Genomic DNA, 707 nt, shown 5'->3' with positions numbered 1-707 from the left:
TCCGCTCACCCGCGGGCTCGGGTGCTGGATCACTCGCTGTGGGTCACTCTCCAGGATCACCCTGTGGAGCAGAGCGGTGCTGTGCCGATCCCACCGGGATCCCCTGATCCCGGCTGTGCTCCACTGGGCACCACCACCCCTGCCTCAGTTTCCCTCCCTGTGCAAGGGCCCTGGGCTGGAGAAAGAGCTGCAGCGATGGAGGCAAAGCGGGGTGCTCAGCACCTTCCCTGCACCCAGGGGACCCCCTGTCCCTGCACCCCCCCAGCAGGAGCTCACCCCCTGTCCACGATCTCATCCACCACCAGGAACGTCCTTTCCATGTTGTCCAGCAGCCAACGCTTCTCCACGTCCTTCCTGCGGGCGAGCAGGATCCCATGTGAGGTGCTGGCAGCCGGACCCCCTCATCCCGGGATGCCCTGGTTCAGTTTCCCTATGGGGCTGGAGCTGAGCGGCCCCAGGGACTCACTGCAGGAGGTGGCCAAGGGCATCGAGGAGGCAGGTGAGCACGGACAACAGCATCAGCTGCGGGAGAACCGGGGTGTCACTGAGGCCATGGGGGTCCCGGGGTGTCACTGACGCCAAGGGGGGTCCATAGTTCCTACCTCATTCTCCTGGCACCCCCCCACCACGTAGAAGAAGAGGTCTCCGCTGCTCCTGTACACGACGGTGAGTCCCTCCAGACACGCGACTTCACCTGCAACGGGACC

The 707-nt window shown here is 65.2% G+C and overlaps 1 protein-coding gene across 1 annotated transcript in view; it reads right to left on the bottom strand.

The window, feature by feature from the left end:
• LOC104408314 (coatomer subunit zeta-2-like) overlaps window positions 1-695 on the bottom strand; it is a gene marked incomplete at its 5' end in the record, with an annotated part of 875 nt that extends 180 nt beyond the window's left edge. The window contains 4 exons of the mRNA XM_010017870.1: window positions 10-61; window positions 277-354; window positions 467-522; window positions 603-695. Of these exons, the coding sequence (XP_010016172.1) occupies window positions 10-61; window positions 277-354; window positions 467-522; window positions 603-695 (279 nt within the window). The remainder of the gene's footprint in view (window positions 1-9; window positions 62-276; window positions 355-466; window positions 523-602) is intronic.
• Window positions 696-707: the final 12 nt, after the last annotated feature.

Source organism: Nestor notabilis, unplaced genomic scaffold, assembly GCF_000696875.1.
Source record: "Nestor notabilis isolate BGI_N333 unplaced genomic scaffold, ASM69687v1 scaffold23387, whole genome shotgun sequence".
NCBI lineage: Eukaryota > Metazoa > Chordata > Aves > Psittaciformes > Psittacidae > Nestor > Nestor notabilis.
The sequence above is the reverse complement of the archived record's forward strand: the minus strand, read 5'-3'. Positions and strand labels throughout refer to the sequence as shown.